The 11,896-nt window shown below is 35.9% G+C and overlaps 5 protein-coding genes and 1 pseudogene across 5 annotated transcripts; 5 read left to right on the top strand and 1 right to left on the bottom strand.

The window, feature by feature from the left end:
• LOC104763921 (histone acetyltransferase MCC1-like) lies at positions 222 to 2,135 on the top strand. The gene is made up of 5 exons (XM_010487327.2): positions 222 to 627; positions 721 to 865; positions 1,310 to 1,412; positions 1,501 to 1,729; positions 1,834 to 2,135. Exons 1-5 carry the CDS (start codon positions 482 to 484, stop codon positions 2,012 to 2,014), a joined length of 804 nt encoding a protein of 267 aa, XP_010485629.1. The 5' UTR covers positions 222 to 481; the 3' UTR covers positions 2,015 to 2,135.
• Positions 2,340 to 2,891, top strand: LOC109130762 (protein EXORDIUM-like 6). Its single transcript, XM_019240772.1, has one exon. The coding sequence runs from the start codon at positions 2,340 to 2,342 to the stop codon at positions 2,889 to 2,891; it is 552 nt and encodes a 183-aa protein (XP_019096317.1).
• Positions 3,203 to 4,398, top strand: LOC104763922 (protein EXORDIUM-like 6). Its single transcript, XM_019240771.1, has 2 exons — positions 3,203 to 3,713; positions 3,817 to 4,398. Exons 1-2 carry the CDS (start codon positions 3,203 to 3,205, stop codon positions 4,278 to 4,280), a joined length of 975 nt encoding a protein of 324 aa, XP_019096316.1. The 3' UTR covers positions 4,281 to 4,398.
• On the top strand, positions 4,906 to 6,225 carry LOC104767305 (heavy metal-associated isoprenylated plant protein 3-like). Its single transcript, XM_010491348.1, has 6 exons — positions 4,906 to 4,914; positions 4,994 to 5,056; positions 5,117 to 5,243; positions 5,431 to 5,609; positions 5,751 to 5,844; positions 5,939 to 6,225. The coding sequence occupies exons 1-6, from the start codon at positions 4,906 to 4,908 to the stop codon at positions 6,223 to 6,225; spliced, it is 759 nt and encodes a 252-aa protein (XP_010489650.1).
• LOC104763919 (THO complex subunit 7B) lies at positions 6,500 to 8,046 on the top strand. Its single transcript, XM_010487326.1, has 3 exons — positions 6,500 to 6,647; positions 7,005 to 7,629; positions 7,718 to 8,046. Exons 2-3 carry the CDS (start codon positions 7,030 to 7,032, stop codon positions 7,826 to 7,828), a joined length of 711 nt encoding a protein of 236 aa, XP_010485628.1. The 5' UTR covers positions 6,500 to 6,647; positions 7,005 to 7,029; the 3' UTR covers positions 7,829 to 8,046.
• Positions 9,589 to 11,619, bottom strand: LOC104763918 (annotated as a pseudogene).

The raw sequence follows: 11,896 nt of genomic DNA, 5'->3' as shown, positions 1-11,896 counted from the left end.
TTTTTTTTTTTTTTTTTTTTTTTCTACTGGGAGGGAATTATTTTAAGATTTTTTCATAAAATCGAAAGTACAAAATTTAGTCTAGTATACAACACATAATAGAATAGTACTGCTCGTTTTATAAGAGGCACGTGATCGATCGTCGTAAAGCACGTGAGCCCCAAGATGCTTCACTTGAAACGAGAGAGAGCCCCAAGAGACAGAGGGACCAAATTTGATGAATAGTTTTGATGAATAGGGGTATATGAGATTTTAGTCGAGGCAAAAGCAAGGGACCTTTCTTATTTTTCCCATTCGCTCGAAACTCGATTCTTGATTGATTCCTTCGGCGAAGATTAGCCAATCAAATTAAAAAAAAAAAACAGATTGGTTCCGGATCCAATTTAGTTCAACGGGTCGGATCCAGTGATCTGGCACTTCAACTTGGGGAAATTATGGAAATTTTCAGGTTTCTTCTTCTTATTAGCATCTTTAAACAGTAATGTCGCAATTTCCTCGAAGATTCATTGAGGATCCATCAATGGAGGATCCAGGAATCTCTCTTTGCCCAAGTATTTACTACAGACCTATAAACCCTAATGATCTATATCGCTTGGAGCAAATTCATCGCGACATCTTCCCTATCAAGTATGCATCAATTTCGTATATTTGAGCTTCGATTTTCCTAATTTGTTTGATGTCTTTGTGAAAAGTATTGATCTTTTATTTATCTTCTCTCAGGTATAAGTCTGAGTTTTTCCGCAGTGTTGTGAACGGAGTTGATATTGTCTCATGGGCTGCTGTTGATCGGAGCCGCCCTGATGATCACTCTGATGAACTCATCGGTTTTGTTACTGCTAAGTTCGTTCTTGCCAAAGATAGCGAGGTCAGTTTCCCATTCTTATGTTAATTTTGTCTGTTTTAAAGTTTAGATTTTGAATCTTTGATATTAGTTTTTTTTTTTTTAAGCTTGGTTTATAATTCTGGTAAAAGAAATGAGTTCTCTTTGTTCTGTAAGCTTTTGGATTGTTGTGCAGAAATTTTGAGATTACAAGCACTGATCTTGTAATGATTTTGAATATTATTGAATAAGTTCATAAGGTTTTTAGGTGGGTTTGTTATCTTGTTCACTAAATTGCGTCTCTTTGCAAAGTGATTCAGTTGTAGACAATCTTTAGAACTGGAGCAGCTTCTAGTATTTTTAGAATTTGAGTCAATGATTGAACCATGGCTTTCAGGCGCTCTCTACTACTACGGACGGTAATGCAAACAAGTCAAGTTCTGTTTTTAAAATTTCTTATATGGCAGATGGTTTCTGTGTCTTGCACAGATAGATGATTTGATACATTATTACGATTCCTCGAAAGGAGAGGAGACTTTGACCTACATCTTGACACTTGGAGTTGTAGAAACATACAGAAACCGAGGAATCGGTATGAGTCATATAGCAATTCTGAACCTTGTTCTGTATATTGGCTTGGTGTATAAATTCTGACGTTTCTGCAACTTTTGTTTTCTCAGCAATGTCACTTATTAGTGAGGTGATTAAGTATGCTTCTGGTTTATCCTTGTGTCGAGGAGTTTACCTTCATGTGATTGCACACAACAATCCTGCGATCCATTTGTACCAAAGATTGATGTTCAGATGTGTGCGGAGATTACCCGGATTCTATCTAATCAAACAACAGCATTTTGACGCCTTCTTGTTTGTCTACTTTATCAACGATTCTCAAACTCCTTGCTCACCCTTGTAAGGAAGATTTATACACAGACAAAACATGTCTTTTGATTCTCTTTCATTCCTTTTTTATGATTAGTAGATTATGGTTAAAGACATTCTACTGCAATTTGCAGAGAGGTGGCGATGTTTGTTGTCAATTATATGAAGAGTGGAATCAAGTCAGTGGCATCTAAGCTGGCGAACAAGGAGGACAAAGGTTTGAAATGGCTGATTTGCAAAGACACGGATTGCGTCTTACCCACACAAACCAAATCAAATCTCGGATCATCATCATCCGGGTACGAATTAATCTGATTTAAACTATAAAAAAAAATCGATTCATTTTGATTTCTCATTCTGCTCTCTGTAATAAAAATGTAAATAGTTACTGTTGTTGTCGCCTTTGTTAAAAAAAGTGTTGATGTTCTTAAGAGTTTTTCACCACCCTTCTTAAAATAGTTAGATTTGTTGAAAATAGCTCTTTTGCTTCATTGGCTTTTATCCAAAACCAAAATAAAGCCAGCTTTTGGTGCCAAAAATAGCTTAAACATTAAATTTAGTTACTTGCCTCAAAAGATTGCCTAAAAATCCCCATCAAAGGCCAAAAGAACAGAAAAAGATTTATTTGCACGCGGTGGCAATGGCGTCTTCTTCTTCCTCCTCATTATCCGTCATCATTTTCCTCCTCTTGGCGCCTCTCTGCCTTTCAAGTGAGTCACCTTTGCAAATCCCAAACGCAACCCTAGATCTCTCTTTACTATGGTACGGCCAATTCACGCCGGTTCAAAAGGAGCGGGTTCACGATTTCGTAGAATCGCTTAACTTCGACGCCAAGGAAGGTCTTGACCCGAAGGTATCATCATGGTGGAAAGTGGTGGAGAGTTACCAAGAGAGGTTTGAGCTGAAGGAGATTTACCGACAGAAGAAGAACAACACCGTAACTCCGAGGATTAAGGTAAAGATTGTCCGGACTTATGTGGATGAGAAGATGAAATATGGAAATGAATTAACAATCGGTAATGGTGAGAAACTTGTTGAGACGGCTACTGGTAATATGTCCAAAGTGATACCCGTGGTATTTCTTTCGTCACACGTTCGGGCTCATGGCATAGGGTTTTGTAACAGAACTTGCCAACAAAATGCCCTTGCCAAAATCGAAGGTTTGATCTTCTCTTCTTCTTATTCTAATTGATTTATCAACAAAATACGATCTGACAACAATCAGAGTAATTTGACGTTATTACGTAAATCCCACGCATGCAGGTAAAAAAGAACCACAACCGTACATAATGGTAAGCAACCCGGAGGTGGAATGTCCCGGAGTGTGTGCTTGGCCTTTCCACACGGCTGACAAGGGTCCACGTGGTATGATCTATCAACCGCCAAGTGGCGATGTCGGAGCTGACGCATTGGTTATTCAGCTAGCCACAGGTTTAGCCGATTTTGCCAGCAATCCAGCTATAACGAAGTTCTTATTCAAATCTGATACGACACCGTTCAACGATGACGGAAAGAGAAACCATGGCTCTTCTTCGATGTATATCGANTCTCTGCCTTTCAAGTGAGTCACCTTTGCAAATCCCAAACGCAACCCTAGATCTCTCTTTACTATGGTACGGCCAATTCACGCCGGTTCAAAAGGAGCGGGTTCACGATTTCGTAGAATCGCTTAACTTCGACGCCAAGGAAGGTCTTGACCCGAAGGTATCATCATGGTGGAAAGTGGTGGAGAGTTACCAAGAGAGGTTTGAGGTGAAGGAGATTTACCGACAGAAGAAGAATAACAAAACCGTAACTCCGAGGATTAAGGTAAAGATTGTCCGGACTTATGTGGATGAGAAGATGAAATATGGAAATGAATTAACAATCGGTAATGGTGAGAAACTTGTTGAGACGGCTACTGGTAATATGTCCAAAGTGATACCCGTGGTATTTCTTTCGTCACACGTTCGGGCTCATGGCATAGGGTTTTGTAACAGAACTTGCCAACAAAATGCCCTTGCCAAAATCGAAGGTTTGATCTTCTCTTCTTCTTATTCTAATTGATTTATCAACAAAATACGATCTGAAAACAATCAGAGTAATTTGACGTTATTACGTAAATCCCACGCATGCAGGTAAAAAAGAACCACAACCGTACATAATGGTAAGCAACCCGGAGGTGGAATGTCCCGGAGTGTGTGCTTGGCCTTTCCACACGGCTGACAAGGGTCCACGTGGTATGATCTATCAACCGCCAAGTGGCGATGTCGGAGCTGACGCATTGGTTATTCAGCTAGCCACAGGTTTAGCCGATTTTGCCAGCAATCCAGCTATAACGAAGTTCTTATTCAAATCTGATACGACACCGTTCAACGATGACGGAAAGAGAAACCATGGCTCTTCTTCGATGTATATCGAGGACCCTGCGACCGAGTGCACTCGGGCTTTTGGATCCGGAGCTTTTCCTGGTTTTACCGGTAGAATTCGGGTTGATCCGGTTACTGGTGGAGCCTTTAATTCTCACGGAATCAATCACTTGAAATTCTTGATTCCTTCTGTTTATGACCCTAAGACCCAATCTTGCTGGACTCCTATGTAACCTCTTTGTTATTATTACATGTTGTTACGCAGTTTTTACCCTTAATTTATGACAAAATTGAAACCTTGAGTTTATAAGGATACTATCTATTGTTGTAATATTCAATAGACAAACTAAAGTTGGACCGATCCATCCTCCTGTAAATATAACTATTAACTTCATGAGAAAAAAGAAAAAAAAAATCCATGAAGTAGTAGATAAATACAGTATCTGACGACAACTAAAAACGCTAACAAGCTAAGTAAGAAAATAAAGCTCGAAGATTTGTAACCATTCATGATTTTAGAATATCCAAATAATCAATAGTATACTTATTTGATTTTTGACACTGAATAAGAGAGGTTACAAAAGTCCTAATTGAAGCTAATAGTGGTCGTTACAAAATTAGTAGTCTCTTTGTCATCCTATAATCAATTAGATCATATTGGTGATTACAATTATTACTCATTGTAAGTAAACAGGATCATCCAAATAGAGAAATTTATAATTTTTTGTATGTTACTAAAAATATAATTAATAGTAAAGTTTCTCTAGCTTTGTTATATATATATATATATAGTAGAGTCTCATTGTTGATCATTTGTTCATTGCACTCGATCGTTGTACAAGGAGAGTAAACATTGATATGGGAAAGGTATGTGCATTTTGTCTTTCGTGATTTTGGTATTTGTTACAAGTAACTTATGTGAACTTTATTTTGTTTTATACAAAAGAACAAGCAAAATGGAGAATCAGACAACAAGTCTGAGAAGAAGAATCAGAAAAATGGAGATTCAGTCGACAAGTCTGAGAAGAAGAATCAGAAAAATGGAGATTCGTCTGAGAAGAAGAATCAGAAAAATGGAGATTCATCAGTCGATAAGTCTGATAAAAAGACTCAATGCAAAGAAATTGTTCTGAAGGTTTACATGCACTGTGAAGGATGTGCATCACAAGTTTCTCATTGCTTGAGGGGCTATGATGGTAATTATATGGTTGCCCTCTCTATTGGAATCATATCGTCTCAATCAAAAGAATCAATGTTAAATTTCAGTTTAGGTCGCATTTATCACTATTATATGTCGGTTTGAATGAAATTATAATTTAACTTAAGGATGATCTAGTATGGGTGTTATGTAATGACTATAAGTGCTGATCATCTTGTCTTTAGGGGTTGAGCAAATTAAGACAGAGATTGGCAACAATAAAGTGGTTGTGTCTGGGAAATTTGATGATCCGATGAAGATATTACGAAGAGTGCAAAATAAATTTAGTAAAAATGCTGAGTTGATTTCCCCAAAACCTAACCCCAAACAAGATCAGAAGAAGGAGCCACAACAAAAGAAAGAAGTAAGTTTTCTATTTATTTTGTACGAAATACTCTTAATTATACACACATTTATTAGATGATAAATGATACATCATAGAAAAAATAAGATGTACTAATTAACTAATATCATTATAAACCATATTTTGTATGTTTGGTTTCAGACTCCTCCGCAGATCAAAACTGTAATTTTGAAAATGAACATGCATTGTGAAGGATGTGTTCATGAAATTAAAAGAGGCATTGAGAAGATAAAAGGTAATATATATGATACGCATATATACAGACATATTATGTTTCATTGAGTGGTCTAACATTTTTTGTTCGTTTGTTATTTTGACAAATTGAAAAGGTATTCAAACGGTGGAACCAGACCGGGCAAAGTCAACGGTAGTGGTACGAGGAGTCATGGATCCTCAAAAACTTGTAGAGAAAATCAAGAAAAAACTTGGGAAACATGCAGAGCTTGCAAGTCAAACCACAGAGAAAAGCAAAGATAACAGTAACAAGAACACGAAAAAGAACGAAGACAGTGATGGAAACAAAATCTTTAGCTACCCTCCTCAGTATTCATCCCAACATGCTTACCCCTCTCAGCTTTTTAGCGACGAAAATGTGCACTCGTGTTCGATCATGTGATTTTATTATTAATTGACCCGTTGAGTTATTATTAATTGCTACACATTCCTATATATTTCAATTTTGAATGATTAAAAAACTCTGTGTCTCCACAACTCAAATCATATACGATTCGATTACTAGATTGTCCTATAGTGTAACAAAAAAAAGTTATTTTTATCAAAAAATAAAGTAAAGGGTTTATTGTTATACTTTAATAGATTGGGGTTGATTTTGTAATATATTATAAGTTGAGGGTACTTTATGCATTTATCCCAAAAAGAAAGTTAAAAAAAAAAAAAAAAGAGAAGGGGAGGAAGAAGATGAGTAAATCGGATTTAGGGTTCATCAAAATTTGAAGTGTTGTTTTGTAATAAAAAAGAGGACTGCTTTGTTCCAGTTTTGATTGCAGAAGACGAATCTGGATCTTGGGTTCACTTCAGGTTGGTAAAGACTTTGTCTTTTGCTGTCTTTTTCTAAAGAACTTGTCTGTGTAAAATCAATCTCACCGGAAATTTCAATTCAGTACATCCAATGGTAACGATTGAGAAATTGCTTTGATAATGAATCGCTCGACGCTCATTATAGAAGATCTTTATTGCGTAAATCAAAAATACGTTACGTTTCGTTTCTGCTAATTAGATTCAAGCTTGAATCTTGTATCCATTAGCTTTTAAGATAATGCGATTTGGCGAATTGGGTCTTTAATATAGTTTTGGTTGTTGAATGTTCTGTTCTTTGTGTTTTTAAAAAAGTTTTGGTTGTTGAATGTTCTGTTCTTTGTGCATCTCTTTTTGCAGGGTTGAGTTATTTAAGTAAGTTGAGATGTCAGTTAAAGCAAGGAGGATCTCTGGTAGATTAGAGACTGTAGTGACTAAGGTTAATTATGCATTTGATCCGGTGGACGATGATAAAATCATAAGAAACCGGCTACTGACCAGAACCACTACCACTCGAGGGGAGCCTCCGTTGAAGAAACTTCAGAAGAAGTTCACTTCTTTTGTACTCGAAGTAGATAAAGATGAAGAGAACTACAACGAGTGCGGTAGGCTTGCGAAAGCTTTCTTACAGGAACTGTCTACTTTTGAAATTCCGCTTTTGAAGAGCCAAGCGGTTGTGGAAGCTAACCGTAGGGAGAAAGAGAGCTTTAACGAGGTGAAAGATGAGACGGAGAGGCAGATAACGCAGGCGAAAACTGAGATTGAAGATCTGAAGAAGCAGCTTGAGGAGAGTAAAATTGATAGGCAGCATAAAGAAGAGTGTGAGACGATTAGGAAACTGATTTCTGCGCAACCGCCGAGGTCAGAGACTGAGAAGGTCATATATGAACTGAACAAGGAGATTGCTGAGCTTGAAGCAGAGAGCACTGCAAGTTGGAGATTGCTTGAGCTTAGGAAGAAGCAGTTTGCTCTGCTGTTGCATGTGGTAATTTCAAAAAAAAAACTGAGACTTTTAGTTTTGCAGTCTTCATTTGTATTGTGTTTGTGATTGTGAACATTTGTTGGGAATGTAGGTGGATGAGTTGCAGAATACTATGGAAGATGAGCAGAAGTGTTTGGTGGACGAGATTCGGACAGCGTTGGATGACCAGAGGAACATAACCGAGCCCATGTCTATTGATTAAGTCCAACTCTGGATACTTTGTAAGAAGAAACCTACATTGTTTCAAGTGTTTGCTTTGTCATCTATTTGCTGTTTCTGATAATAGCCTCAACTCTCAACTGTGTTGATCCGAACTAGTTGCTTCCATTTACGAAAACCCATAATCTCTATTCTCTGTAAAAGAACTGAGAAACAAAAACTGTAACAAACAAACGTCAATGTGATGGAAGTATAAAACCAGTTAAGAATAGCGTCCGTTCCAAACCGAGACTGAACTGTTGATTCGATTAAACCGAGTGGTTTATTATATATAATCACGTAGCAACGGGTTTGCTTTTGAACCGGCTTAACTATAAAATCTCGTCTGTAGGTTTGCTGGTATGAAATCGGTTTGAATACAATATTTTGAAGAATGGGAAGATTTAATTACGATTTCGAAAGTGTTTCCTCTTTTGACCTTGGTTTGAATGAAGGCTTTCGGTTGCCCGATCGTAATAATGGTTTGGATTTTAGGTTCTTGAGTGTTTTAGACGTAGTCTTAGTTTTGTTTGGTGCGGTTTCTATTTTTGTCTTCGAGAATTTATTTTATTGTAAGTGTGATTGCATAACGGATATTTCCTGCAAATCGATAGCCACAAGCAAAAGCATATGTTGGGTTTTGGAAATATGTAATTATTACAATTAGGACTATAAAGAATAATAATGCGACCGATTAGCCGAATAGGCTTTATAGTCCTAATTGTAGGTTTCCATTTTCTTGAGAAATATTTTAGCAGCATTTAGTGTTCGTATACACACGTTTCTCTGATTGTTTACTTAAGTCTCTCCGGTCACAATCTTAACACTAAAAATGAACTTTTGAGTGTTTAATTTGCACTAGAAATTCTAATGTCATCTATTTTTGCTTTGACTCTAAAGTTATACATATTAGACATCTGTTCATACGAATATATTCCAAAAATATCCCACTTTACCAATAATAGAATGTGGCATCTTTTGAGAAAATGTGATCCATTAATGGATCCAATATTGGTGATGCAAAGTGTATATTTTTCACTGAATCAAACTGAAAAGCAACGTGTGTAATTATTTTAAGTTTGCTTAATTAAATCCGGACATAAAATCTATATAATTGCGATTGATTTCAATGATACAAATTAGTTATCGTTCATTTTTCTCTTTTGAATTCTTTCATATAGCATATTAAATTACATGATGATGTGTCCACGTTGAACACACTAATCATACAGTGTTTTGTCTTGTTTGTTTCATTAATTTCAACCGAGTTTTAAATAAAAAATATTTCGGTATGTTATACTATAAAAAGAATTAAGATATAACCGATATGTTGAGACTAAAAATCTTGCTTGGAGTATATACTGTATAATATGTACGATGACGTATTAAATGCTATACCATCTATTTAATATAGCCACGAGTTTAATATGTACGATGACGTATTAAATGCTATACCATCTATTTCCTCCTATACATCTCTTTTGTCTCCTCTAAAAGTCAAAACAAAAGATTGTGTCACTTTCGAGACTCTTATTAGTTCACTTCTTCTTAACCATCCCCAACTAAATTTGAAATCTTAAAATATAATCGAAAATCAAACAAAGATTCTACATATAGCTTTTGTATTATTTACTCATATATAGTTTGGGGGTACTATTACAAATTTTTGAAATCTCTACTAATGAAAGATTAATATAATACAAATATATGAAAAAACAATTTTGTACAGTATGAATGTGTTTTGTATACATGGTCGAATAAATACACAAACTGTATGAAAGTTAATTAACAATATATATGTATACATCTATATCCACAGAAAAAATAATGCTAATGTTTTTCTGTCGCCTCTCTATTCACGAAATGGCCAAGGCTCCGAACAAGTTTGCCTGCGAAGAGAACAACAAAAGATACTTAATAAGACGTCGTCAAGATTTAAGAAAAGGAAAAAAAAAAAAAACGACCATCAACTCACTCTATGATCTCTTTCCAATAAGAATCGCTTGCTTCATCATCAATTATATCACACCATGGCTGATGATCTTGGGTGAACGTTGAGGTCGATGAAGGGTTTGAAGTGTGATCCGTATGCCTCAAAATTTCCTTGTCCTTGACCATCATTTGGGTTTGCTTAGACTCATCAGGAGATGCCGAAACCAACGGTGGGACAGAATTCTGATCATCTTGATGAGCAACTACTCGCATCGGGCTAGTAAACGAATCCAGAGGCTGATTAACAATGTGAGAGAGGCTTTGGGTTGGATCATAAAGATTTTCACCAATACTTGGTAGGTTCTCCAAGAAAGAAGATTGGCCAAAGAGGTTATTGTTGGTGTGGTGAGTTTCAAGTGAAGAAGAGGTATTGTTGTTGCTAAGGACTTGAATCATACTATGTAACAACTGGGCTTTTGCAACACTTGTTGCATCCAATTGTACACTTGGATTCAGATTCAAGAGGTTGTTGAAATTGGCGGCAGCTAGTAGTTGCGGGAGAGCGGCTAGAACGTTTAGATGGTCGGTTCTTGGCCTATGGGTCACTGGATCGATCCCCATCTGAATTAGTTTCTTTCTGATATGTGTGTTCCAATAGTTCTTTATTTCGTTATCCGTTCTTCCTGGGAGATGACCAGCTATAGACGACCACCTTAAAAAAAAAAAAAGGAAAAGTATAATATATTAGTGGGTTAGTAAAGCTTTATACGTATTATATAAAATTTCCAAGCTATAACAAGATAGCTAATTATATTGAACATTGACGAGTAAGTATGCATGCACCAAGAAAACTCCAAGTGTAGCAGGTTTTTCATACATATTCTTGAGTTCTTCTATACCTCAACTACCAAAAAAGAAACTGCATAATAGCATATATATACACACATAAATATAAATTTTTTAGATATGTGATATATAAATATGACTGATGAAAAAGACTAAGATTTTTTAGAAACTCAAAAATATTTATCGGTTTTGTAATTTTTGCTCTTGATAATTATCTCAAATATAATTTCTAATCAAAGTAATTAAGAATGAAATTTGTAAGATTAATTACTTGTTCCCAAGAAGAGAATGGAGGTTGATGATGGTTTGCTCTTCCTCAGCTGTGAAGTTTCCTCTTTTGATGTCTGGTCTCAAGTAATTAGTCCATCTCAATCGGCAACTCTTTCCACACCGGTTTAAACCGGCTTGCTTGGGAAGAGCTCTTCAGCTTCCATGGCCGTGTTTTCTTATGTGATTTATCAGTTTCTGATCTTCTTCTGGCGTCCATGGCCCTTTCTTTAATCCGCTCTCATCACAACACGGCGATCTCCCCATTTTTTAAAGAACATATAGCTATTAACTGTACCTGGACATAAAGTTAAAATGAAAAAATTAATCAACTACATATAAATTGCTTCAAAACAGAAGCACATGCAATATGTATAACACACTTTTGCTAAGAGATTCGATTTATGATCACAAATAAGAGATTGTTTAGTGAGCATACAATTTACATATAATATACCTGTGAGGAAGAGAAATAATTGAGAAGATATATAGAAGATTTTGGTGAAGGCAATATCTTAGTTAATAAGGCTAATTAAGTGTTTTGTTCTTCACTTTATATATAGAAGAAACACAGAAGAGGCTTTCGTCTTTGTCTTGTGTCTTGTCGGAACAAGATCTTAGTTAGCTCTTGTGACGTGTCCATTTGACTTTAATCAAATCAAATAAGTGAAATGATGCAAATGCCCTTTGATGAAACTAGAAGAAAAGTGAGGAGGAGAGGAGAAGGAGATGTTCAAGTTTGTGAAGTAATGTGTGGAATAAAAGTTGCTGCAACTAATTCATGTTGACAATGTAAGTTTCTCAATTTTCTTCTAAGTATGAGAATTAAAAAAAAGTTAGTTACTTACAAGAGCTAAAATATTCAAAGAATCATAGAATATAAACTCTCGTATTGGTACTAAATCACAGTTCCAGTAAATATTTTAAAGTATACACATACTGAGCTTAAATTAATGCTATACACACTAAATTTGTAAATTGCGGCATAGTTTTGTAGTCTGTATTGTGTGTTGGTCAATTGGTGCGT

This window comes from Camelina sativa, chromosome 19, assembly GCF_000633955.1.
Source record: "Camelina sativa cultivar DH55 chromosome 19, Cs, whole genome shotgun sequence".
Taxonomy (NCBI): Eukaryota; Viridiplantae; Streptophyta; class Magnoliopsida; order Brassicales; family Brassicaceae; genus Camelina; species Camelina sativa.
The sequence above is the reverse complement of the archived record's forward strand: the minus strand, read 5'-3'. Positions and strand labels throughout refer to the sequence as shown.